Source organism: Mesoplodon mirus, assembly GCF_964341445.2.
Source record: "Mesoplodon mirus genome assembly, chromosome: 16".
Classification (NCBI taxonomy): Eukaryota; Metazoa; Chordata; class Mammalia; order Artiodactyla; family Ziphiidae; genus Mesoplodon; species Mesoplodon mirus.
This window is the reverse complement of record NC_138992.1, coordinates 32,047,429-32,072,946: the sequence shown is the minus strand read 5'-3', so window position 1 is coordinate 32,072,946 and position 25,518 is coordinate 32,047,429. Positions and strand designations below refer to the sequence as shown.

The 25,518-nt window shown below is 38.0% G+C and overlaps 1 protein-coding gene across 8 annotated transcripts in view; it reads left to right on the top strand.

The window, feature by feature from the left end:
- Positions 1-446: 446 nt before the first annotated feature.
- Positions 447-25,518, top strand: part of RIMS2 (regulating synaptic membrane exocytosis 2) — a 587,388-nt gene continuing 562,316 nt past the window's right edge. For 7 of the 8 annotated variants that reach the window (XM_082600831.1, XM_082600834.1, XM_082600833.1 and 4 more), the window contains exon 1: positions 447-648. In XM_082600831.1, the coding sequence (XP_082456957.1) occupies positions 473-648 (176 nt within the window). In that variant the 5' untranslated portion in view covers positions 447-472. Of the gene's footprint in view, positions 649-20,957; positions 20,971-25,518 lie in introns of those variants that run through there. The other variant, XM_082600835.1, reaches the window with a different exon arrangement.

Below are 25,518 nucleotides of genomic sequence, written 5' to 3'. Positions count from 1 at the left end.
CTTCTCTCAGGCGGTGCGCGCACCCCCCGCCCCCGCCGCGGCCGTACACACTCGCGCCCCGGCCGGCGCGCCGCCCTCCTGCCCGCTCCCTCCAGTCACCCCACCCTTAGTCGTCCCCGCCACCTTACTCCACCACCCTCCCCCGCCGCTCCGCTCACTCCGCGTCCCGGCCCGGCCTCCCGCTCCTCGCTCCCTCAAACCGCTCACTTGCCAGTCCTTCGCCCCCGGGAAGAAGAAACATTTCTCGGAGCGCACTCTTCAGCTCTCCCTTCCCCCGCGCTCGCCCTCCCCTCCCCCCACTCTTTCTATCTTGGAGGAGGGGGGCTGTCGCCTGGGATTGAAGGCCATTGATTTGTATGTATTTGTCCCAGCGCCGGAGGCTGCCCCAGCCGCCCGCGCGGGTGCCGCCGCCGCCGCCGCCGCCAGTGGAGTTGCCTCCCTGCTTCCCTAGGGTGGTTAGACTCCACCAAATATGTCGGCTCCTGTCGGGCCGCGGGGCCGCCCGGCTCCCACCCCGGCGGCCTCTCAGCCGCCTCTGCAGCCCGAGATGCCCGACCTCAGCCACCTCACGGAGGAGGAGAGGAAAATCATCCTGGCCGTCATGGATCGGCAGAAGAAAGAAGAGGAGAAGGAGCAGTCGGTGCTCAAGTAAGGACCTGGCTCCATCTTCCCGCCTCCCTCCCTGCCCTCCGCCCCCTCGGTCGCTGCCCTGCGGCCGCTTGCGCGCCCCGGATCGCCGCCCTCCCTCCCGCCGGCGGCGCCCGGGCCACGAGGGTTGCGGCCGGCGGCGGCCGCCGGGGCTGCTTTCTGGGTGTCAGAGCGCGGGGGTGTGTGTCGGGGAGGGAGGGCGCCGAGGCCGGCTGAGGTGAGGGTCGCGAGCCTTTGGGCGTTGTAATTTTCCCGGGCGTCCTTCTGGCTTTCCCCGCGGGCCAGTTCGGCTCCGTGGCCCCGGCGGGGCAGGGGCTGAACCCAGGCTCCGCGCGTCCCTTCTCCCTTCCCGCCGCCCCCGCGCGGAGGCAGTGACTGGGGCAAGGAATCCAATATGGCCGTGCACAGGTGCTCCCCGGCCGGGACCCGGGCAAAGGCGCGCCGGCCGGGGATGAGGGCGCCGCCGGGGGCGCCTCGTCGCCGCCTCCGCAGGGCGGCTCGGAGAGCAGAGCTGCCCACTGTCGTCGCGGGCAGGAGGGAGGCTATGCGGGCGAGGGGCCTAAGCTCTGTCGCGTTTCGGGTGGGTTTGCGGCCGCCGCCATCTTCCACCCCCTCCCCCTCGGCGGGTTCTAACACCCTGCACTCTGCTGCTCTTCCTGTTTGCAACTAGTAAATCTGTTTAATCCTGAAGGGACTCTGAAGAGACTCCAGTTCCTCCCATTACTGCGCTTTGGGATGCTTCCTACCTTGTGAAGTTCTACTATTCGTGCTGATAGGCTAGGCAGCCGGGATCTTGCCGAGGGTGGGACGGTGAAAGCAGCACCCAGGCACCCGCGCAGTTTAGCGGCTGTTTAACTTCAGCACCAGGGAACTGTCCGGACAGATATCTGTAGCTTTGAGACTCCTTTTCTTGTCAGTCTGGCAAAGAGATTGGTTTCTGCAGGTTTGCTTTTAAATGTTTTACGGTTACTGTCCGGACAGATATCTGTAGCTTTGAGACTCCTTTTCTTGTCAGTCTGGCAAAGAGATTGGTTTCTGCAGGTTTGCTTTTAAATGTTTTACGGTTATTTGATTTCTCAGTTACTACGTGAAAGAGAGTGCGCAGATGTGTAACCCTTCTGATATTTTTCCAACTCAACTCTTTCATTTTTGCTTGAAATGCATTATTCATTAAGAGATTAATTTGTACAGTTTATATGCCAAAGGTGCGACAGTTATTTTCTGTGTTATCAAATATACTTTTCCCATATTCTCCACAGAAACACATAGTTGAAAGTGTAAGAGTTCCTCTAGGAGGGAACTAACACACTGACCTCTGATCATTAACTTTTAAAAACAGGTTGTTGCATTCAGTATTCTTTAGCACTTACAAAGAAACAATTCTGTCTGTACATACATATTTGCATATTTTAATGAAAAATACTCCTTTAAATAATATAATAACAAATGTATCAAATATATTTACATGTCCAAGAAAAATACTAGTTCTCAAAAATATTGAAGCACTAAGAGAGCAAATGTGCTCCTAACATATTAACTGAAAGAAAGAATTGCTTCTTCGAAACTGATTTCTGGGTTAGAATACTTGTTTGGGAGTGTCATTTATTAGTAGGCTCGGGAAATGAAAAAGGTTAAGAGATTTGAGTAGCTTATTTCAACTAATAAAGAATAAAACATTATTTTTAAAAGTTTTTTGAGCATACTTCTAATTTTGCTCAACTTTACTATATATACTAACAATGCCAAGCTTTTTGATGACTTAGATTTGATGTTTAGATATATGAATCTGTATTTTTCACTATAATTGCTACAAAATAAGTATTTTCAAAATGATACTCAAATTAAATGTGGTTTTATTTCTTTGACTCACATATTTAGATGTAGAATGTGTTTTTTTTTTATGGTATGCTAAATCATGGTACTTACTGGCTAGTTCACTATAGTTCCAAATCTATTTATTGTTCTAATATATGGAAATTTAAATGAAGTTTTGAGTACTGAATTAAGAATTACTCAAAATGAACTATATGTTATATAGTGTGAAAGGGTTTTCCAGGTAGGTACATGTGAATATACTACATTTCTATGTAAAACTTACATACTGTGCAAATCATATAAAGTTTGTGCATTCATATTTGTATAGTTTAGGTAGAAACAAGCATTCTCTACACATATAGTTATACAGTATATGAAATTACATTGATGAAAAATCTGTTCATATTATTTATTTAAAATATCTATTTGAATTTTTACCTGAGACTTGGAAGGAGTCATACCTCAAAATGACCTACGTGGTTTTGGAATTATTTTTGTATTCATTTTAACAAGAAGCTATTGGGAGGTTAAAGCATAATATATTTGAAACTTTAATTGTTAATGTTCTTTAAAAATACTTTTGGCTTTTGTAATAAGATAAGGGTAGGCAAAGAAAATGAGGAAAAGAATAGACTTTATAATAGAATGATAATAATGCAAGACATTGTTTTGAAGAATTTGATAATTTACTAAGTAATATATTTTCAATGTTGTTTATTAAGTTACAAATGCTATTTATAAGAAAAAATAATACTAATATTCTTCAATGATTACTATTTCCCATTAAGTTTTAGGGGCCATTTATCTGGTCATGACTACACTTTGTTCTCTTTAGTGATGTGCATTTAATTGCATGTTAACATTTATTCTGAGAGAAGGTCATGGGCAGAGAGAAATAAACTGAAATTCAAATTCATGTCTGCTGCCTTTTAACAACTATGTTAAAAAATAAGTTTGCTGTGTGAAAAATTGAAACTGTTGCATGAAAATATTTTTGCATGATCTGTGAGTTTCAATATTCATGTTAAATATTCATACAAAGTGGAGTGTGCATATCCAAGGGCATCATAAGATGATGTATTGGATTACAGGAAGAAAGTAATAAAACATATTTACATTTCTATTTGAAAAAGAAAGAAATTAAGCTTTACTAATACTTAATATATAGATTGACAGTGTGAAGATGCATATAATTTATAAATAAATATACATATTTTAAGAAGTTCATGCCTGAGATATTTTTGGTGAGAGAGGTGAGCGATCAAAACTGATTGAGACCACTACAGTAATCTCTCTTCTAAGGAGCCTGAATAATTAAAAACTATTTATATTTATTTAATCATTAGCAATTTCTTCAAAGTCTAGCTGAATATCCACATACTCTGGAAGTCTTTGGTCACCATCAAATAATACCATTTTACGTGTGAGTGAGATATTAGGCCTTTGGAAGCATTTTTATATCTCAGTATATCCCTCAGTAGATCAATAATTACTTTTTTTGTCCTTATGTAAATTCCTTTAACAGTTTTAGTTTGGATAACGCAATCTATCAGTAATATCTGTTATGTCCTTTTATTGATTAAAGTTTTTATTATTATTTTTTTACATCTTTATTGGAGTATTATTGCTTTACAATGGTGTGTTAGTTTCTGCCTTATAACAAAGTGAATCAGTTATACATATACATATGTTCTCATATCTCTTCCCTCTTGCGTCTCCCTCCCTCCCACCCTCCCTATCCCACCCCTCTAGGTGGTCACAAAGCACTGAGCTGATCTCCCTGTGCTATGCGGCTGCTTCCCACTAGCTATCTATTTTACGTTTGGTAGTGTATATATGTCCATGCCGCTCTCTTGCTTTGTCACAGCTTACCCTTCCCCCTCCCCATATCCTCAGGTCCATTCTCTAGTAGGTCTGTGTCTTTACTGCTGTCTTACCCCTAAGTTCTTCATGACATTTTTTTTTCTTAAATTCCATATATATGTGTTAGCATACGGTATTTGTCTTTCTCTTTCTGACTTACTTCACTCTGTATGACAGACTCTAGGTCTATCCACCTCATTACAGATAGCTCAATTTCGTTTCTTTTTATGGCTGAGTAATATTCCATTGTATATGTGTGCCACATCTTCTTTATCCATTCATCCGATGATGGACACTTAGGTTGTTTCCATCTCTGAGCTATTGTAAATAGAGCTGCAATGAACATTTTAGTACATGACTCTTTTTGAATTATGGTTTTCTCAGGGTATATGCCCAGTAGTGGGATTGCTGGGTCATGTGGTAGTTCTATTTGTAGTTTTTTAAGGAACCTCCATACTGTTCTCCATAGTGGCTGTACCAATTCACATTCCCACCAGCAGTGCAAGAGTGTTCCCTTTTCTCCACACCCTCTCCAGCATTTATTGTTTCTAGATTTTTTGATGATGGCCATTCTGACTGGTGTGAGATGATATCTCATTGTAGTTTTGATTTGCATTTCTCTAATGATTAATGATGTTGAGCATTCTTTCATGTGTTTGTTGGCAGTCTATATATCTTCTTTGGAGAAATGTCTATGTAGGTCTTCTGCCCATTTTTGGATTGGGTTTTTTGTTTTTTTGTTATTGAGCTGCATGAGCTGCTTATAAAATTTGGAGATTAATCCTTTGTCAGCTGCTTCATTTGCAAATATCTTCTCCCATTCTGAGGGTTGTCTTTTGGTCTTGTGTATGGTTTCCTTTGCTGTGCAAAGGCTTTGAAGTTTCATTAGGTCCCATGTGTTTATTTTTGTTTTTATTTCCATTTCTCTAGGAGGTGGGTCAAAAAGGATCTTGCTGTGATTTATGTCATAGAGTGTTCTGCCTATGTTTTCCTCTGATTAAAGTTTTTAAACCTTGTCTTTCAAGACTAAACGCTTGAGGGCAAGAATAAAAACTTACCCTTCTTTTCTTTGGAGTTTGTGTTTTGCAGCATCCTTAACACCTGCACGTGGTAGGTACCTAGTAAGCAATGTTGGTTTAAATTGTAGTAATGTTCATTAACAAGTAGTTTACCAAACTTGTTGGGAAAATGAAATTTTTGGGACAAAAGTACATAATTTATTAAAAGTTTATATTTTCCAGTGAGTGTTTATTGTTGTTTTTTGTTTGTTTTTGGTGTGATATTGTGAAAAAAAAATGTATGAGGAAAGCAAACCTACTGAAATCAACAGAAAAGTATTCATTCAGTAAATACTTATTGAGTTTCTACTATCTGCATATCATAGTCTTTCAGATGAGGTGTTTTTGCAACAAATTAGAAATTATGTGTTTCTTGACGTGTAAATTATCTTTTCATTCTCAGTTTAGATTTTCTGTTAATGTCAAAGGGATAATTTGCTCCCCCAATAAAAGAAGATGATAAGTAAAAATTTCCATGATAGATCAAAGTAATAATTTAGCTTATATTTAAAACATAGGTAAGCAGTTCTAATTTTTTTTAATAATTCAATTTTAAAAGTACTTTCCAAAGTCAGTTTATAAACTCCTTTATTTAATAGGTAACACATACATAATGTACAAAATTTCTTAGCTACCTGTTTCCCCTAGCCAGAGGCAACTGCTGTTGCCAGCATATTGTATACTCTTTCAGAAATATTCTATGCATGGGAGTAGATATGTGTGTATATCAAATACTGTGTGTCTGTATATGTAGGTATGTGTGTGCACACACGTATGGGTTTATATTTGTAAACATAAAGAAACACAAATGTGTCTTGTAGTTTACTTTTTAGGAGATCAATTCCATACCTGTGAATATATGTGCCTAATTCATTTTAATGGCTGTGTAGTATCCCATTTTATGAATGTTCTGTAACTTCTTTAACTAGTGTCATATTCTTAGGTATTTACGTTGTTTCTAATTATTTTGCCATTAGAAATAATGCTGTGATAAATGTCTTTGTACATGTGCCATTTCCCACATGTGTGAATATGTCTCTGGAATAAATTCCTAGAAATGGGATTGTTTGGTCAAAAGGTCATAAAATATAACTTTTATATTTTTTATAACTTACATAAAATAAAAAATTTAAATTTTAATAAATATTAAAAATATATTAAATTTCACAAAGGAAGTATGCATAAGTGACATATACTAGGGAGATTTTCACACATCCTTGTTAACTCAGTATGTGATAGTCCTTGCCAATGTTTTGGTGAAAAATATGCCATTCTAGATTTAATTGCAGTTTTCTTACTATCAGGGAGGTTGAGAGCCATTTACATTTGTTTAGAGCCTTTTGTATTTCTTTTTCTGTTTGTCATTTTTAGTGATTTGTTGAATCTCTTTATTTGTCACCTGTTTTATGACCTTGTTTATACCTTTTTTTTTTTTAAAGTCAGGGTTTTTAAAAATGTATTTAAATTTATTACTTTTTATTTTATGGCTTTCCGGTTTTGTGATATGCTTAGAATGATCTTCCTCATTCTAATATTTAAAATACTACCATATTTTTTCTTATAGCTAAATGAAATTTTGAGTCAGATAACTGATGTAACAGTCATGAAGACTTAAATAAAAATCGTTATTGTACATGTAAATAACCATGGTCATTGCCAAAACTTGAAACTCTATAGTTTTTAAGGATTCAAAATGCATTCTAAAATATTGATTGGCATTTTATGAGAGAGTACCTAATAAATTCTTTATATATATTCTATATGTTAAAGTAACTAGGATAATTAAATAATATCTTGTTGACAATATATATTGATAAAAAATTGATTGTACAGTGTGATGAAGAGAGAGGTAGTGGAGGCAAGTGTGCTGGGCTAGATGGATTTTGACTTGAAACTTTATTTTACTAATTGATAACTGTAAGTTCTTGCTTACATTATTAAACTCTCTGAGCCCGTGTTTCCTCATCTGTATTATCTGAGTAATAACATCTACCTTGAAGGATTGTTGTAATCAATATAGACTAGTTAAGTGTCCTGGCACAAATAAGTGTGAAATAAATAGTTGTTATTAACTGATTATAGACAGGAGTCTCTAAACCTTAATATTATAGCATTCCTGGGTGAAATTTGTCCCCCCTCCCCTTTTTTTGAGAGATTCTTTTCCTTGTCTACTGGGAAGTCAAAATATGCCTGGAGGACTTTTAGGTGACTTCATTATTTGTCTAGAAGGCTAAGAATGAGGAGAGGGAAGGTGATGAATTGGAAGCAGTTTCCTCAGCAAAAAACATTAATAAGGAGTCTGATAACTAAGGTGTAGCAGTGAAAATAATACTGACACCATGTTATTGGTTATTGGCAAGATACTGACTGTCCTAGGTGAATGTGAGGGAACTAATTTGTGGAAATTACATTGTGATTGTTCTTAGATTTGCCTGGATCAATTTTTCACTCTATTAGTAAATCAAAAATATGTATTTACTTATTTGTCTTATTCATATTATATATGAGGACTCAGAATCTTATCAGGTTAATCTAATTCTGAAGCATGGTTTTTAGAGTTTAGAATGCTCATCTCCTTTCCTTTGCCCTTTAAATACACACAATTTTTGTATGCCTGCCTCTTTCTCATCCTTCTGGCCTTAGCTTCAAATTTGTCTCCTTAGAGAGTGCTTTCTTTTATTCATCACATCTTTAATATTTCCCCAATTATTTTTATCAAAATTTACATTGGAATCTTTGTTTATAATCTGTGTACCCTGCTGGATTATAAACTCCCAGAGAACAGGCACCATGTCTGTCTCGTTTATCATTTCAGCCTCAGCTTCTACTCTAACACAATGCCTTACACATTGTAGCACTCAAAAATATTAGTTGAGGGGCTTCCCTGGTGGCGCAGTGGTTGAGAGTCCGCCTGCTGATGCAGGGGACACGGGTTCATGCCCCGGTCCGGGAAGATCCCACATGAGGCGGAGCGGCTGGGCCCGTGAACCATGGCTACTGAGCCTGCGTGTCTGGAGCCTGTGCTCCACAACGGTGAGAGGCCCGCGTACCGAAAAAAAAAAAAATTAGTTGGGGGAATGAATGAAACATTGGGAATTAAATGCTCACTTAGAAATTAAATGTTCATTTAGAAATTAAATGTTCATTTAGATAGTGCTTGCTTTCAAGGTAAAATTCAGTAATCTGAAAGAAAAAGATTTGCTTAGGTAGTAGTGCCCTTGTTTTTGAAATGAAATGTAAGTTTTAAACATACGTCCAGTTTTGCTTATTTTACTGGAAGCAAACACAGTATTTTTGTATGATTGCAGCTCATCTTTCTTTTGGACTAAGAGCGTATCTGTTTTGACTAGAAACCAGAAGAATATTGTGATATATCATTTTCCATTTAAGGAATATTGCAAATTAAGGAATATTTTACTTTAAAAATGATTACCTTACTTTTAAAGCATTTGCAAATTTCCAGTATGTTTAACAGAGCTGAATGGTAAGAAACATACAGAATGTGTTGGTTAGAAATAATTCATTTCCTCCAGGAGCAGGCAGTCCAAGGCCAGGCATAATCATATGAGCACATAAAGATGTAAAGTGCCATGAAAAAACACTGTAAAGTTGTTTTTAGCACATTATAACCATAGCAAAAAATATGTTAGATAGTCCAGTGAGTAGTTTGTTGTCTCTTTGGTATTGTTTGAGGGTGTCAGACAGTTTTTTCTTTTAAAATCTCTAGAAATTTCACTCCTAGATATTAAAGATAGTAGAGACTAGAGATATCAATACTTTTGTATTCTCTAGTCATGTAAGGAAATGCAGACATCTCTGGGTGTTAAAAACACTTTTAACCATTATCAGCTAATCCTTGAGGAACTCACTGTAAGAACCATGATAAACCACAATTAAACTATTGCATAATAAGTGCTAGGAGACCACTGAGCACAGTATATCTTGGCTATATTCATACAAGAGGAGTGCCTGATCCAGTCTTGGGGAGATAGTATCTAGGCTGAGTCTCAAAGGATGAGTAGATGTTAGCTGGGCAGAGGAAGATGTTGTGAACAAAAATACTAAAACTCCCACATCTCTCTCCCCCAAAACTTTACCTTTCATTTGTAAAAGAGAGGCAGGGGATGGTGGAGAAACTCACTTGAAGTGGTTCAGAAGGTCTGGAGCACAGGGTTTAAATGGAGGTGAGTTAGTAGAAGAGACTGGAGAGATGGCAAGGTTCAGAGTTGAAAAGATTTTACATGCTATTCTTTGGATTTGGATTTAATCCTGAAGGCAGTAGGGAGTCCAGGAATGATTTTAAGCACTGGCGCAATATAATCAGACTTTTGTTGTCAAACTACCTCCCCGTACCACTTTTTCAAGTACAATGGGTTGATGAGAATACGTAACGCTAGAGACAAGGACAGTAGTTGGGAGACTCTTACAGTATTTTGGCTGATAAATGATGAAGATATGAAATAAGGCAGTCATGGTCGAGGTGGAGAGGCAGGACAGATTTTGAAAAATTTAGAAGCCAAATGGCCATGATTCGACAACTGTGTGTAAAGGGTGAAGTAAGCTCTTAGGATGCCTGACTTGCTCAACTGACTGCTGTATACATAATACCTATTTGTCTTTGTCTGCTTATGTCACTGATGGTCAGCTCTCTGAACCCGTCTAGTTTCAGGACCAGTGTTCTCTTGAGAGGGTGGTGGGGAAGTGGCTTCTTTTATTGTTTTAGTTATTTTAAAGAGTTTATAACATGAATATGAGTACTAGAAGTGACTACAACTTGGGATGTAGTGGGGGTAGGATGGGAAATAATAGAGCAGTAATAAAAAGGGAGAAAGGAAAGAAGGCAAAGAAAAAGGGGAGAACAAGGTCAGGACTATTTGAATCCATTCCTAATAGGAAGGAACCCTAATAAATATCTTTGCTTATAATACTTTTTCCTGCTGGATATATTAACGCCATGTAATCTTTTCCAGGTCTCTCTTCCTTTTTTTGAACATTCCTTGCTCCCATTGACAATTTAATCTCAGTGAATTTCTCACCAACTGGTTTTGTTTCATTCTTTGGGTGTTTAAAACTATTATGCAGTCTTTGTTGTATATGTTAGATTTAATTAGGACAAACTTCCTTTTTTTGTATATCTTCCTATATCACTTCTGAGGAAATTTTGGAAATGCGAGTGTATTTTAGGAAAATATAGAGAGGAGATTAGCTGTGGAAATTACATGTTGCAGATGATGAAGATTCTTTTGCTCTTTATATGATCTTACTGAATTATTGCAGAATTTATAAGTTTTGTTGGATTTTGTGATGGGAAGTTCTAGAAATAGGATTAGAGCTAGGATTATAGAAAGGGAAAAGTTGAGAACAGGTTTAGACCTAGGAGTGATATAATATTGTTTCACCTACTCTCTCTCTATAATTGTTACCAAAAAACTGGTGGGCAACTACATAGTATAAATTAAGCTAAGAATGAACAACTTTTATATAGTTTATATATTATGAACATGTATTATATCTATATTATATATATATATACATGTCAAAAAGCTCTAATTTATATTTTCCATACAACATCCTGCAACTAGGCTTCTGGGATGCTAAAACTGGGAAAAAAGGATACACTAAATAATATACCTAGATAGCAGAATAACCACAATGGTGTTTATTGGTATTTGATGCTTTGGTATTGTTCAGCTGACAGATGGAGATGATGCTCACATCTGTCTTGTTTTGTTGGCGTATGAGGTGTCTATTACAATTGTAATGGTTTGCTTCTCAGGCACATACATGAAAAATCTGTTTAATCACATATCACATCACACATAATTCCTTTTGACTGAAAGCGGAAATAATTAATTAATGCTTTTATTGGCACAAAATTTTTTTTTGTCAAAAATGAATTTTGTGGTGGAGGTAGCTAGGTGTTCATCAAAGATTTATATTCCTCTTTCATAGAGTTGTTGCTATGCAGTAGCTGTCTAGCCCTGGACTACCTTTTCCAGCTCCTCTTGTATTTAGGTGGGTCCATGTAATAGAGCTCCGGCTGATGATTATCTTCTCCCTCTGCCCCCCAACCCCGCATTAGATTTTACATGAATAAGAGATATACTTCTGTGTTAAGTCATTGTGATTTTGGAGGCATATCTTTTACTGTGGCCAATATCACCTAATCTAATACAAATTCTCTTATGATTACTGCCTGTTATTTATTTAACTTTGGAAAAGCTTTAAAGTTCACATCTGCATTGGTCGAATCCAGAAGTACTTGCACGGTATTGAATTTTACCATCACAGGCTGATCTCTCTTCAACGATTGTCTGGTCTAACCTAACCTAAGTCTTAACTCAGTCATTGATTCTTGAATACAGAATTTATCAGGAAATGTCTTTTCCACCTTTTTGGTGACAATTGGGCTGTATCCCAACTGAGGATTTGTTATTGAAGTTTCGGGAAAGTACTTATACTATATCTTAACAGAGATACTTGCTCTGGAAGCTAACATAGCATATAGACTTAATGATGAGAAAGAAAAATTCACAACGCTAAGGATCCATTTTAGAACAAATTGAAGCTTCGTGTTAAAAGTTTTGCAGGTTGAAGGCTAATGGTTAAACTCCATCTCCAAACTCTTAAGGTTAGGAAGATTTACAAAACTGGGAGGTGAATTTTTTTTTTTTTTGCGGTACGCGGGCCTCTCACCGCTGCGGCCTCTCCCGCTGCGGAGCACAGGTTCCAGACGCGCAGGCCCAGCGGCCATGGCTCACGGGCCCAGCCGCTCCGCGGCACGCGGGATCCTCCCGGACCGGGTCACGAGCCCGTGTCCCCTGCATCGGCAGGCGGACTCCCAACCACTGCGCCACCAGGGAAGCCCTGGGAGGTGAATTTTATAAGACCAGACGGAGATATAGTTGAATGTTGTTGAACTTTACCACACTGCATTTTACGTATTTTTCCATTCACTGCTCCAGGTCTACTCCATTTTTTTTTTCCCACTTTGCTTTGTACTATAGGAGGCTGACCTCTGTGGATTGCACCAGCAGGCTCCCTTGTTCTCTGACCTCCAGGTGGGTTCTGTTGATGTGAGATGTTGACAGATTGGATGGAAGGAGAATGAGGTCAGGTTATTTGTTCCCAAGTTTCCTCCATACTAGTCTGGTGGCCCTCTTAGTATAGCTGTTTTTCTTCTGGTTCTGGAAATTGTTTCCCACTGTTGCTAGCCCCCATACTGCACTGTCCCTTGTTGGTTTCCTTAAACCCTGCCCACACCTTTGTAAAACAGTCCCTTTATTAAACTCTCTTTAGTTACTCTGTTTGAATATGCCATCTGTTTCCTGCCAGGACCCAGACTGACACACCGGAGTTCAGTAAAAATTTATTGGGATTATGAATGTGAATGGACCATGACTTTAGGTATTCACAGTCCACTTCTACGTAATCACAGTAATCTTTTTACGAATCCCTCTCTGTGTCATGTTCTTTAACTCTTTGATTATGCACATCCTCTTACTTTACCTGATATGCTGTTTTGTGCCTAGCTCCATTGCTGTGAAAAGATACATCTCTCTGATGTATTTCTGCCAGTTGGGTGTCTCTCCTTTCAATTTCCATAGCACTTTGTAAATAATTATTTTATAATGTTTCAGATTTTCAATATCAGTTACTAATCTCTATGTTCTTCTTAGTATAATAGGTTTCTTTGATGTCATGGACCAAGTTTTGATCATCTTTTTATGCCCAGGGTAGTACCAGGCACGTAGTTGTGAGTCAATAAACATTTGTTAATAAAACCTGGAGGTCATGGGAGTCATTCTAATTTCCTCCCTCTTCCTCAGCCTTCAAATATAATCAGTTACCAAATCCTGTCATTATTATCTCCCAAATATCTTTGAAATCTGTCTCTTTCTCTCCATCTTCATTGTCACTGCATTGTTTCATGCCTTTACTATGTTTTCCTTAATTATTCATTTCTAAACATGGATCTTTTCTTCAGGCTCACTTCCTGTAATCCAACCTCTGTAATAGTACAACACTCTAACATACAAATTTAATGTTGTTAATATTCTTCAGTACCTCCCCATTGCATTTATGATATAGCCCAAACTTCTAGGTATATCATAGAAGTCCCTTTGTGATGTTTTATCAACCTTTATATCCTGGCAGTCTTTCATGAGCACTGCCTGTTTTGACTGTATCAAAATATTTGAAGTGAGTTCCCTATTTTTTTTTTTTTCCATCTTCTGTTGTAGTTTAGCATATACTGTTCTCTATGACTAGAAAGCCCTAGCCACTTTTCTCTAAGTCCTCCTAGGTCTTAACTGAGATTAATCTCAGGTTTCCAACCTTTTGGAAACTGGGTTAGATGACTCTCGTTTGTGCTCTTACAAACTCTTGTTATATACTTCTATTATATACATTAATACTACATTAATGCTCGAGCCAACATTTATTGAATGCTTACTGTGCTGTTGCTATGCTCTATTATATATGCATTATCTGATTCAGCTGCTACAACAATCTTATGAGATAGTTATTATTTTCCCCAGTTTTACAGATTAAAAAAAACGAAGACTTAAGTTATATGCTCAGAGTTTTCAGTAGGGAGCGCAGATTTAAGCCCAAGCAGTCATATTCCAGAATTTATACTCTTAATAACCACACCTTATTATGTTATAGTTGTTGACTTCTTCCTCTTTTCTGATAGATTGTAGAAAAAGGACAGTGTTCCCAGTGGGTAGTCCATTGTAAGTGGATATAATTTTTTTTGAATGAATGATTAAATCTGGCACTACCTAACTGACAGAGTGGATAGCTGCTAATACCTCAAGAAATGATTATCTTTAGGATTTAGTGGTCGCATTTGTAAGAAGTTTATTGTTACTTCTCTTGGACATGAGAGCTATTGGTTATGGTGCATGGTATTAAACTAACAATCAGGTAGTGGGCAGCAGATGAAAACAGTTGAGAACAAAATACATTTAATAAGTATTTTTTTTTACATTTAAAAAACTTTTCATTTAATAAACATTTATTCAAGGATGTGAGAGATTAAGCCACCTTTTGCTGGTGCACCAGTAGACACTGTTTTTTTGCTATAGTGTTGAGTATTTTTCTATTTGAAATAGTAGTTAGCATTTTAGAGAATTCCACCAACAAAAAAAAATTCTCTGGACAATAATAATGGTGGTATTACAGGGGTAGGAAGCTTTGAGGACAAAACATCTTTGTTAAGACCAGGTTCAATGTCTAGAATATGAGGTGATGAAGTTGATTTCTAGATGATAAAGAATATAAAGAATATTAGCATATGATCAGTGACCACTCTTCAAATATGTTAACAAGAATAAGGTAACGTGGTAACAAACTTGAGCCAAAGAAATGAACCAGAAGGTGTGTGTAAGAGCTGCTTCATTTGAGGTAATCTATTGCTAAGATTTCCTTAAAGAGGCTTTACCCTACCTTTACCTCATGTTTAATTTCTTAAAAAATTTCCCCCTTACTTTGTAATTATGTTCTTAATGGTAAAATTCCAGTATATTTTTTGTTGATATGATAGAGCATAGAGTACTCCTAGAGATGTGTTGTTGTGGTACCATTGGTCGTCTTAGCTGAGATCTGAGGAGGAATGTGTAAAACTGAGGAAAGAGAAGTGGAAATCCAAGAGTATGAGACTAGTGTTCACTTTTTATCTTAAGCCTCTTCCATATAGGGTTTTCTTTGAATTTGAATATATCTCTAGACTTGTAGCAGGAATTGAAGGAGGGAATTAATATTTCTTCAGTGTCTACTGTGTACTAGGATCCAGGTTACAAAGCTTATGAGTAACAGAACACAGATCTGTACCTAGATCTTTCTAACTCCACAACCCAGTCTCTTTCCATCACATTGCTGTTTAGTCTTATGGAAAATAGTTAAGAGCCTGGTGCTGAAGCACTTGGACTCTGGAGTCAGACAAGCTTGGGTTTGAATCCCAGCTCTGTTACTTGGTAGTTGTGCACCTCAGTGTCTTTATCTGTAAAACGGGGATAATAATACCTACTTCATAAGCTGTTATGAGGATTGAGTTTACATTTATAAAGCTCTTAGAAGAGTTCCTAGCACATGATAAACATCATGTGTTTGTTAAATAAATAAATTAGCTGAAAGAGGAGAATATCAATCCAGTTTATCTTCAATATATACTTTTACGAATCCCCAATATTTTAATACCTGTTGAAAAGACATTGCTACTTCCTTTAATAAAGTATGACCTAGATCTTCCAAGGTTATAAGTAGTATCCCTTGTATTAATTAGTTTTCTACTACTAACAAACTTAGTGGCTTAAAACAATAAAAATGTATTATACAGTTCTGTTAAGTCAGAAGTCTGACATGGGTCTTACTGGACAAAATCAAAAGAACTGGCTGTGTTTCTTTCTGGAAGCTAGCAGGGGGTGTTTCCTTGCTCATTTGGGTTGTTGAAAGAATTCAGTTCCTTGATGCTATAAGACTGAGATCCCCATTTCCTTCTTGGCTATCAGCTGAATGCTGTTTTGACCTCCTAGAGACCTCTCTCCAGTCTTGCACATAGCCTCCTACATCTCAGAACCATCAATGGGGCATTCAGTTCTTCTCAAGATGCCGTCTCCTTGACCGTTCTTCTGTCACTGCCTCTCTCTCTGTCCACAGCTGCGAAAGATTTTTCTCTTTTAAGGATTCATATGATTAGATTGGGCACACCCAGATATTACAGAATAATCTTCTCATCTTAATCACATCTCTAAAATCTCTTTTACCATGTAAGGATACACATATTCACGTTCCTGGGATTAGAACGTGAACATTTGGGCAACCATTATTCTCCTTACATTTCTATAGTAAGTGCCACTAGATATAAGTTTGGATATATGTTTTTATAAAGGAGACATTGAACTACTCTTATTTTTAAAAATGTACTTTGTATTCAGAGACACAAATCCTAGAATGGTATCTCTGAAATAATATTTTACAATAGGTTTTTTAACCTATTTTTTTACCTATTTTACAATAGGTACTTTTCCATAGGTTTATTATACTTTATTGCCCTCAAATTACTGCCAATCTGCTCTTCACTTTTCATTTATTTGTTTCCTCTTGAATTAAAATACTGGTCAAATGGGAAGGGGGGTTGGGGGGTTGGGGGCAAGCAGTGAGAATTGTTCTTAGCTCTGCACATAAAGAACACTTAAGTAGTCTTCCTGAGTAGTCTTTTCCGTTAATAATTGGATTTATTTTTATAGATTGAGGAATAAATAAATTTGCCACATGACTAACATAGTGAAGAGTTATTGAAACCTTTCCAAATGCAGCATTTTCATTATCTGATGGCCATTTTAAAAGACTCAGTATAAACTTTATATTATATAAGAGTAAATAAAGATTGGGATTTAATCTTTTGACGAGAATGTAGTTTCTCTTGGCATGTTTGGTTGAAGAGCCATTTCTTACCCCACAATAAATGTGCTTTCATATATTATTTTTCTTTCTTATAATTTTTAGCCAAGAAGTCTGATTTAATGAAAAGATATAGTATGTAGTATGACTTAAATTTTATGTCTGGTTAAAATATAATCTATTCTTTTCACTTTAGTACATAAAAGATTAAAAGTAGCTATGATATAGCTAGAAAAAGAAAATAACCAAGGCTGTCCTTCAAAACTACTAATATATATATATTTTTTATATATATATATATGTTAGTAATTGCCATTCTTTTTTTTTTTTGGCTGCGTTTGGTGTTCATTGCTGCGTGCGGGCTTTCTCTAGTTGCGGGGAGCAGGGGCTACTCTTCGTTGCGGTGCACGGGCTTCTCATTGTGGTGGCTTCTCTTGTTGCAGAGCACGGGCTCTAGGCACGTGGGCTTCAGTAGTTGCAGCACACATGCTCAGAGGTTGTGGCATGTGGGCCCTAGAGTGCATGGGCTTCAGTAGTTGTGGTGCGTGGGCTCTGTGGTTGCGGCTCATGGGCTGTAGAGTGCAGGCTCAGTAGTTGTGGTGCACGGGCTTAGTTGCTCCACAGCATGTAGGATCTTCCTGGACCAGGGATTGAACCCGTGTCCCCTGCATTGGCAGGCAGATTCTTAACCACTGCGCCACCAGGGAAGTCCAACATATAGTTTTATATGTTGGAGTAGACTAGATAACAGAGTCCAATCAGGAGACAGAAACTACAGTAGTAATTTGAACAGGGAAATTTTAATATAAAGGTTTATTGTAGCAGAGAGCAGCCACCTCCTTTAGGGCTGAGGCTGAGTACTCAAGGAAGGAACAAACTTGGAAGAGGTCCCTTCCCCCATGACTAAGGCTGAAATTCAGCCCTTTTTGGAGGTCGTGGCAGTGTCCCATTGAGCTGCCACCAGCTGAGGCAAGCAGGCAGGAAATCATCTGTGGGGATGTTGGCTGCTGAGAAGATGGCTGGAGTGCTCAGGAAAGTCCTCACTGGGGAGCCACCCATGGGTGTCCATGAAACTTGTTGGGATACTGCCTGCTGGGATGTTGCTGAAATTTCTGGAACGATGCCTGTTGGGGTGCTGTTGAAAAGTGCTAGGAGAGTGAGTGCCACTGGGTATCCTGTAAGCTCCTGGCAGCCAAGCATCGAAGGAAACACTACAGAACTCCCAGAACCAAAGAGAAAAGCCCCTTCTTCCTTTTGCTCTGGCTCCCTCTGCTGACAAAACTTAACATTGTGCCGACTGATAAAGGAGAAATGGTCATAGAGTCCAGATCCAGTATCACCAAGTAGGACAAAGAAGGATGGATTAGGAGCTGAGAGGCAATACATGTATAAATTTACGGTAGGCTATGCTGTCCTCAAATATCAGTAGCTTAAAACAATATAGGTTTATTTCTTTTTCATGCTATATGTTTTTTCTGGCTCAATTGGGGTCTTCACTCCATTGTCAACTTGGAGAGCAGATGAAGAGAGAGACTGGTGAATTGCAAGTTGTCTCTTAAAGTTTCCTATCAGAAATATGTATATAACTTCTGCTCACATTTCATAGGCCATACATAGCAAGTTACGTGATCATGCCTAACTCAGGGTAGAAAAGTGTAATCCTACCGTGGATAGAAGCAGAATCGGAAATATTTGTTGAAAAATATAACTACCACAGGATTGACAGGATTGGTATTAGAAAGTTTGTCAATCCCTAGGATAATTATTTATAATTCTGCCTTTAAAAATTGTTTAATTTGCTTTGTAGTTTTTAGGAATTTTAGTGAAAAATAGGATCAACATAAAAATTGATGGTGCTCTTAACTTCAGTGACCTCAAATCTGACAGTGACCTTACTCATTTGTGTAAAATAGTGAGGGTGAAACATATTTCAGCAGCAGGAAATATATTTTTTGAAGGTTAGATACAGACTTTACTTTAAAATTTTGCATTTAAAATTTTTATATTAGCTTATGCTTACATGATATTACATGAAATATGAAATGTCTTTATGCAGAAAAAGTTTTTTCATTTATGGTCAGTCTTGGATAAGGAATAAAAAACAAGATTTGGGTATCTGGATTAGAGTCCTGGCACCATCATTTACAAGCTATGTTACCTTGAAGAAGTCACTTCAACTCCCTAAACTCTGTAAATGGAGATAGAAAACACAGGTCCAAAATTCCTTAACTGAAACTTGTTTTGCCAGCTGTATTTTATAATGCAGCTATTTTGGATTTTAGAAATGTAAAGTGCATATACCATGGAAATGTGTAACTCTCAGCGGGTCAGGACAGCAGCCCCTAAGCGAACACATTTATATTTCTCTAGTGAAACATGAATATTTACAAGTAGGTTAAATAAAGACTATATAAAGCCTCATGCTAATTCATTCAGATCACGAATTTTGGCACAGACTCACAAAAAAGTTCTGTTTTCAGAGCTTTTGGATTTTGGAATCATGGGTAAGGAATTAGAGTCTGTAGTATCTTTCTCATAGGGTTAAGGTGACACTGTAAATGAAAGTGCCTGTGAGCTATAAATTGCTATAACATGTTAATTATCATAATCACAGTGGCCATTGATGTTATAACTGTCACCAGCCATTTAAAATATTCCTATATTGCTAGGTGCCTGAAAGATGGGAGGAAGGGATGGAGTGGGAGAAGCTAGTTGGCAGGCGTCAGTTGTACAGGGCCTTGTATGAAGGACTGGTATTCAACTGATGTGTACCAGTACAGAGGTACTAGTTATTAAGATATTGAATCACTTACACGCAGATTGGTAACTTTTATTGGAGAATGTTACCTAATGACGTTGTCCAGTGCAATCGGTAGGGGTGAATGACATGTCCTAGTAACGTTGCTCGTGTGGATTAATGTGGTCCTTGGAAGGCACATAGTGACTGGAGCTGGAGCTTTAGTGCCTGCCTAATACTTCAGCATTTCCTGTTGTTGGAGGTAATGGAACAGGCTGCAGTGCACGTAGTTTCTGTGGCACCATTTTTTGGGGGAATGTCCTGAGGCACAGGGGTTTCATGGGAAACACTAGCATCCATATTGTATGTGACAGTGACATGCAGGCAGCATGCCCAGTTGCCTTACAGCTGCAGCAAAGTGCTGCTGGGTACCAGGGACTAATGACTGTCATTTTAATGAGAAAGATGTTGGGAAAAGCTTGGTGTGGTTCTAAATATCAAATCATGGCCCCTTTAAAGAGATTAAATCAACACTTCTAAAACTTAACAATTGATTTGGAAATTGTTAAAATGACTATGTGTATAATTTATGGTACAACTCTTATTACAGTAGTGCCCCTTAATCAGCTGGGGATACGTTCCACAGCCCCCAGGGGGTGCTTGAAACTGCGGATAGTACTGAACCCCATATGTGCTGTTTTTTCCTGTATGTAAGTACCTATGATAAAGTTTAATTTATAAATTAGGCACAGTAAGAGCTTAACAACAATAACTAAAAATAACATAGAACAATTATAACAATATACTATAATAAAGGTTATGTGAATGTGCTCTCTCAAAATATTGTACAAATTTAATGCTTTTTCCATCTTAACTTATCATTCAAGTTAAGGCCATAACTTTTGAAGTTTGAGTTGCGACAGCAAAACGAGTGCAAATTTCTTTTTCCTTCTTCACAATTTCACAGAGAATTTGATCTTACAGTAAATCTTAGCAACCTCAGCATACAATTTTTTTCTTTCATTATTAAGTTGAGAACTTTCACCTTTTCACTTAAAGGAAACATATTATGGCTTCTCTTTGGCATTTACAAATTGCCAGCATCACTAGTCTTGTGCTCTGGGACCATTATTAAGTAAAATATGGGTTATTTGAACAGAAGCACTGTGATACTGTGAGAGTTGATCTGATAACCAAGAACGCTACTAGGTGACAAAGAGGCAGGATGAGCTGGACAAAGGGATGATTCACATCCTGGGTGGGACAGAGCAGGACAGCTTAAGATTTCATCACGCAGTTCAGAATGACGTGCAGTTTAAAACTTATGAATTGTTTATTTCTGAAATAAACATTTTCCATTTAATATTTTTTGACTGCTGTTGACTGCGGATCACTGAAACTGCAGTAAGCAAAACCGCAGATAAGGAGGGACTACTGTACACAGTAAGCATCTATAGCTTATTTGGAAAAAAAATTTATTTTTTTAAAAAATTTATTTATAATTTTTAAAAAACTTTATACAATTTTTAAAAGTTACTTTCCATTTATAGTCATTTCAGAATATTGACTATATTCCCCATGTTGTACAACACATCCTTGATCCTATCTTACACCCAATAGAAATTTACTTTTAATGTTAATTTATATATTTATTTGTATATTAATTTTATATGGTTGTATCAGTTGTTAAATATTTAGAACCATCTATGCTTGTATGCCATGTTAAGAAATTTGAGTTTATATCACTGGCATGTTTGATTGCCGTGAAAGATTTTGAAGTAAGAGCATGTTAGGGCCTGTATATTCATAAATTCCATTGATTTAGTGTCAGAAAATCTAGCTAGTGTGAGAATTCTCACAGTATGTTTCCACCAGTATTGCCACTGTCTCGTATTCTGAGATCTTGTGTTTCTATCCTAGATTTGTCCTCTGTATAGTTTCAGAGTACCGTCTTAAAAATCAAATTTAAATCATTCACTCCCTAGTTTAAAGACCTCTTTAGCCTTCCTCTTGCTTTGGATAAAATTCAGACTCCTTACTTTTGTACACAAGTTCCTTTACAGTCTCTCCCCAAACTATCTTTCCAGCTCATCATTCACCTTTCCCTTTTATAGATCTTTTCTTTTAGCCATAAGATTTTCACTGTTCCTGGAGCACTGAAGTAGGAAAAGGGGGACCCTCTTATAAGGGGAGCATATATGGAATATATGATTTAGTGAATTAATATATCATATATACTATGTATCTTAAATATTTGAGATTGGGAACAAATCAGTGGTGCTTTCATTTAAAAAGTTATGCTAAAACTATCTTTTTCTTTTTTTAATTAATTATTTGGCTACGCTGGGCCTTAGTTGAGGCATGTGGTATCTTTGTTGTTGTGTGCGGGATCTTCACTTGCGGAGTGTGGGATTTTTAGTTGAGGCATGTGGGATCTTTAGTTGCGGCACGCGGGATGTTTAGTTGCAGCGTGCGTGATCTTTAGTTGCGGCATGCGGGATCTAGTTCCCTGACCGGGGATTGAACCTGGGTCCCCTGCAGTGGGAGTGCAGAGTCTTAGCCACTGGACCACCAGGGAAGTCCCTAAAACCATCTTTTGAAGAGACTCACATAACACTAAGGACATAAAACTCTCATTACTCATTTTCTTCAGCTTCAATAGGAAATCTTATGGAATTGTTTTGGAACACATGCTTCCAATCTGCCACCAGATTTTGCAGCAGGAATTTATATAACCATGCCATAGCTCAAACTGTCGTGAGACAGTTTACCATATGTTTCAATATTTCCAATGTTTTCAAACACTCTCCTCTTTCCCACCCTTTCCAGTTCACATTTCTCAGCTCTGTCCCGGCTTTTACCCTATAATTCTCATTCATTTCTGTGATTCATGAGTAATCTCTGTTATAGCCTTCCCGTTGAGAGTCAGTTCTCTAGTGTTTCTCTTTTCCTGGACCTTTTTCTAGGCTATTAACATAAACAGTGCTTTATCCTCAGTTAGCACTCTTGATTCCTGCTCTAGGTTCAGCAGTCTAATCTCAGTCCTTTATGGCTTTGCTACTTGTCTTTTACCTCTGTTTAAAGTAATTAGAGTCAGAAACATTATGATTTAGAGCTGGCTGGTTCCTTTAACAATATAAGACGGAGTTCTAGTAAAAATTTCCCTGTTATGGATCCTGTTTTTGTCTGGTTAGAATTTAGGGGCATTTATATAGTCTAAGTCAATTCAGATAGCTTATATAAGTAGCCGGATTTTTATGATTGCAAATATTGACTTTTCTTCTTAGTTTCCTCCTTATTCTATGTTTCCTTAGCTGGTTTCAAGGAGTTAAAGCAATGCAGTGTGTAAGCAGCGTAAGGGGAAGGCTTTGGCATTAGTCAACTCTGGGTCATATCCTAGTTTGCCTAGTTGTGTGACCTTGGGCAAGTCACTTAATCTCTTGGTTTCTCTGTTGCTTTAACTATAAATTGAGGACAATAACACCTGTTTCATAGGGTTGTGGTGAGATGCAAGTATAATGTACCAGGTACACAGAAGATTTATGATAAACATTAATAGGAAAAGATAAGCACTATGCATTTTAGGTTACTTTTTCTGCTACCAATCTTGTGCTTGCCATCCCTATATGAAGTTAGATTCATTTGTTTATATGAAGGTCAATCTTGAGATTAGAAGATGAGAGTAGAGTTACAGGAAGTGAGAAGAACATCAGTGAAATTCATCAGGGTATTTGTCCTTGAACATTTTCTTCACTAAAAGATTCTTTAGACTGAGTGTAGCAAATGGCCCTATTGAGTCCAAAAGGTGGTTTAAAAAATTTTTTTAAATAAACACCATGCTGAAAATAGTTAATCAGAATCTCAGCTTTGCTCTATTCTTGTCATTAGTAACCTGACAATTGTATCTTAAAGTCTTTTTATAACTAATTAAAAAGTAATAGTATTAAAATAGTTGTTTTTTAAAATTCTGCAAATAGCTCATCCAAATGTAAGCCCTGCTATGGACTTAATCTGTAGTTTGACAAGTGTGTATTTCAAAGATGTTCATAACTTTTTCAAATTGACCAGATAGTGTACTTCTAAATTTATATTAATTCTCTTTGGGAGAATGGATTCTCCTCCATTCTTGTTTTTAATACCTGCAGAACATTTATTTGCAATTACAGCAAAAAAAGTTCAGCATTCCAGTATTCATTTTTGCTGTATGTTTTGCCTTTATCTCTGCCCTGGAGTCAAGCCAAATGTGGAACACAGCTTTATTTCCTGGATTTTAAAATTTTACTCATATCAGACAGCCGTGTTCATAGAATTTCTCTGGAGATTTAGGGATAATGATGATGGGGTTTCCACATAGTGGCTAATTCAAAGTTGAATTAGACTCTCCCATTCTTAAAAAGTCTCTGAGCCTTTTTCTGCCTATTTGGGTTCCAGTTTATGGCATATTGTTAGCCCTTCCTTCTTTTTGCTTTCCCTTTCTTTTCTCCTCCATTTCCTGCCCACTCACTTCCTCCCCACTCTCCAATTTCTATTACTGATAATTTATATATATATATCAGGTTAGCTATGTTTTTTTGTTTTTGTTTTTGGTCATGCCACGTCGTTTGTGGGATCTTATTTCCCCACCAGGGATTTAACCTGGGCCCTGGGCAGTGAAAGCGCCGAGTCTTAACCACTGGACTGCCAGGGAATTCCCAGGTTAGCTATGTTTTTGTTTTTTTCTTTCAGTCTATTCCCTTGAAGTTCCCCTTCCACTGTGAAGTAGCATATCCAGATATTTTCCTATTTTTTCTCTATTCTGTTGCAAACATTTTTCTGTAAATTGCCGTTTAGTTGCTCTTGGTTGGTTTTTAGGGGATTCCTTCAGACTATATGTTCACTTGGACCTGAATAATATTAAAAGGTGGGTAAGAGTTTTACAGCATCTACTTAAGAGAAAGGTTAAGGAACACTAGATGAATTATAATTAAATTTCACCAATATTTTCCTTAGGTTTATATGGAGTAGAGTGATAACCTTGATTAATAAATCCTCTGAGGACATAGCTCTTAGTAAAATAGAAAAAAAATCATTAGTTTTGTGAAACGGGATTGTTGTGATTCTTGTGGCCCAAAGACCATGTTTCTAATGACAGCGCAGTTTCTATTTATCTGCCCAAGTTTGATGATAAAGAGGACTGGGCCACGGTACAGTAGAGAACTTGTTGGAACCTGATCTCGGGTGGCCTCGGCCTGCAGCGGCTTGAAGCAGGATTTCGGTTCCTGGCCAGTGATTGAAGTCAGGCTGAGGCAGTGAGAGCACTGAATCCTACCATTAGACCACCAGGGACCAGTGGCCAGTGACAAGGCCCTGGCCTGTCAGCTTTGTAGAAATAAATTTCCACAAAGAGACGGAAAGCAGTGAAACAAGTAAAGTGTTTATTAGGAGGAAAAAGAATACGTGTGAATAGGCACACATGGGCGGGCTCAGAGAGAGAGCCGTGCCCTTGTGGTAGTTTGAATCACTTATATGGGGCATTTCTTCCAGGTTTCCTTTGGCCAATCATCTTGCTTTGCCTGGTTCTGAGGCTGTATTTGGTTTATCTCAGGGTCCTCCCATGTGTGTGCGCATCTCGTAGCCAAGATGGATTCCAGCGAAGAGGCCTTTGGGTAGGTTGACATCACTCCGTTTTTGACCTCCAAAGAGCCTCTCTGCGCTTGTATAGACGGGAAGGTCTCCTTGACCTCGAGAATGAGAAATATATGGTCTCTGTCTGTTATCTGGGCAGGGCTCAGCTTGTCTCTTGCTCCTGCTATTTTGGAGAATCTGTCCACAGGGGACAAACTCCAGATGCTCAGCCTGGGGCCCATCTATCTCCTGCCTCAGAACCTATCTTGCATTCTTCCTAGTTTTCCCATTTGATACTTTTTCTCTATTTGGAAATGACTTCTTTGGGCATTTACTGCCATCCTATTCTTTAATCTTCTCAATCTCTACCACTTAGAAAAGGAGTGA